A 1,640-nucleotide genomic window follows, 5' to 3' on the forward strand; every position below is an offset into this window, starting at 1 on the left:
GCAAAAGATAGGGCTTCCCCCATTAGTTCGATGACCCACTTGGCTATTCTACCCGAGGCCTCCCAGTTCTGGATTATCTCTCCCAGAGGGAAAGATGACACCACAGTCACCGGGTGGGACTCAAAGTAGTGACGCAGCTTGTGTCGAGCCAAGACTATGGCGTAGATCAACTTCTGGAGGTGGGGGTAGTGTGTCTTAGTCTCGGAAAGCACCTCGCTGATGAAGTAAATAGGTCGTTGGATAGGTAGAGCATGCCCCTCTTCCTGCCTCTCGGCCACTACGGCCGCGCTGACCACTTGGGTTGTTGCGGCGACATAGAGTAAGAGGGCCTCGCCCTTGGTCGACAGCACCAGGATGGGAGGATTGGTGAGCAGTGCCTTGAGCTTGGTGAGGGCATCTTTAGCCTCGGGGGTCCAAGAAAAGCGTTCGGATTTTCTCAAGAGGCGGTACAGAGGCAAGCCTTTTTCACCGATTTTCTCAAGAGGCGGTACAGAGGCAAGCCTTTTTCACCATGGCGCGAGATGAAGCGGCTTAGGGCCACAAGGCATCCCATAACCCTCTACACTCCCTTGAGGTCTCGGATTGGTCCCATGTTGGTCACGGCCGAGACCTTCTCTGGGTTGGCCTCGATGCCGCGCTCCGAGACTATGAATCCCAAGAGCATGCCCTTCTCTCTGAGGCATTTGAAGGCTATCTCCAAGTCATCGACGAGATCACTGGCCTTTCTGGACTTGACCATGATGTCGTCCACGTAGGCCTCGATGGTTCGCCCGATGTGCTCGCCAAAGACCTAGGTCATGCACCGCTGGTATGTGGCCCCTGCGTTTCTAAGGCTGAATGGCATAGTCACATAGCAGTACATGCCGAATGGGGGTGATGAAAGAAGTTGCGAGCTGATCAGATTCTTTCATCTTGATTTGATGGTAACCGGAATACGCATCAAGGAAAGATAAGGTTTCGCATCCCGTAGTGGAGTCATTGATTTGGTCGATTCGGGGTAATGGGAATGGGACTTTTGGACATGCTTTATTCAAACCAGTGTAGTCTACACACATCCTCCACTTCTCATTTTTCTTCTTAACTAATATGGGATTAGCTAACCACTCTGGATGGGACACTTTCTTGATGAATCTGGCCGCCAAGAGCTTCTGCACCTCCTCACCGATGGCCCTGCGCTTTTCCTCGTCGAATCGACGCAGGTGCTGCTTCACCAGTCTAGAACCAGCCCGGATGTCCAAGGCATGCTCGGCGACCTTCCTCGGTATGCCCGGCATGTCCGAGGGACTCCACGCGAACACATCAGCATTCGCGCGGAGAAAGTCGATGAGCACGACTTCCTATTTGCTGTCGAGGGTGGCGCCGATCCTCAGCGCTCGGTCGTTGGAGCAGGTGGGGTCGACCGGGACGAGCTTGACGGCCTCTGCGGGCTTGAAAGTCCTAGCGCGATGCTTGGCGTTAGGCGCCTCGCTACCAAGCCGGTCAAGGTTGATGATGAGGGTCTCGGCCTCCACGAGAGCCTCGACGTACTCGATGCATTCATTGTCGCAGTTGTATGCATGCTCATACATGGACTCGACAGTGATGACACCATTGGGGCTCGGCATCTTGAGCTTGAGGTAGGTGTAGTTGGGGATCACCAT

The 1,640-nt window shown here is 54.3% G+C and overlaps 1 protein-coding gene across 1 annotated transcript; it reads right to left on the bottom strand.

The window, feature by feature from the left end:
- Positions 1 to 1,337: 1,337 nt before the first annotated feature.
- Positions 1,338 to 1,640, bottom strand: LOC136525713 (uncharacterized). The gene has a single exon (XM_066518604.1). It carries the CDS (start codon positions 1,638 to 1,640, stop codon positions 1,338 to 1,340), a length of 303 nt encoding a protein of 100 aa, XP_066374701.1.

The sequence above is a fragment of the Miscanthus floridulus genome, chromosome 19, assembly GCF_019320115.1.
Source record: "Miscanthus floridulus cultivar M001 chromosome 19, ASM1932011v1, whole genome shotgun sequence".
Classification (NCBI taxonomy): domain Eukaryota; kingdom Viridiplantae; phylum Streptophyta; class Magnoliopsida; order Poales; family Poaceae; genus Miscanthus; species Miscanthus floridulus.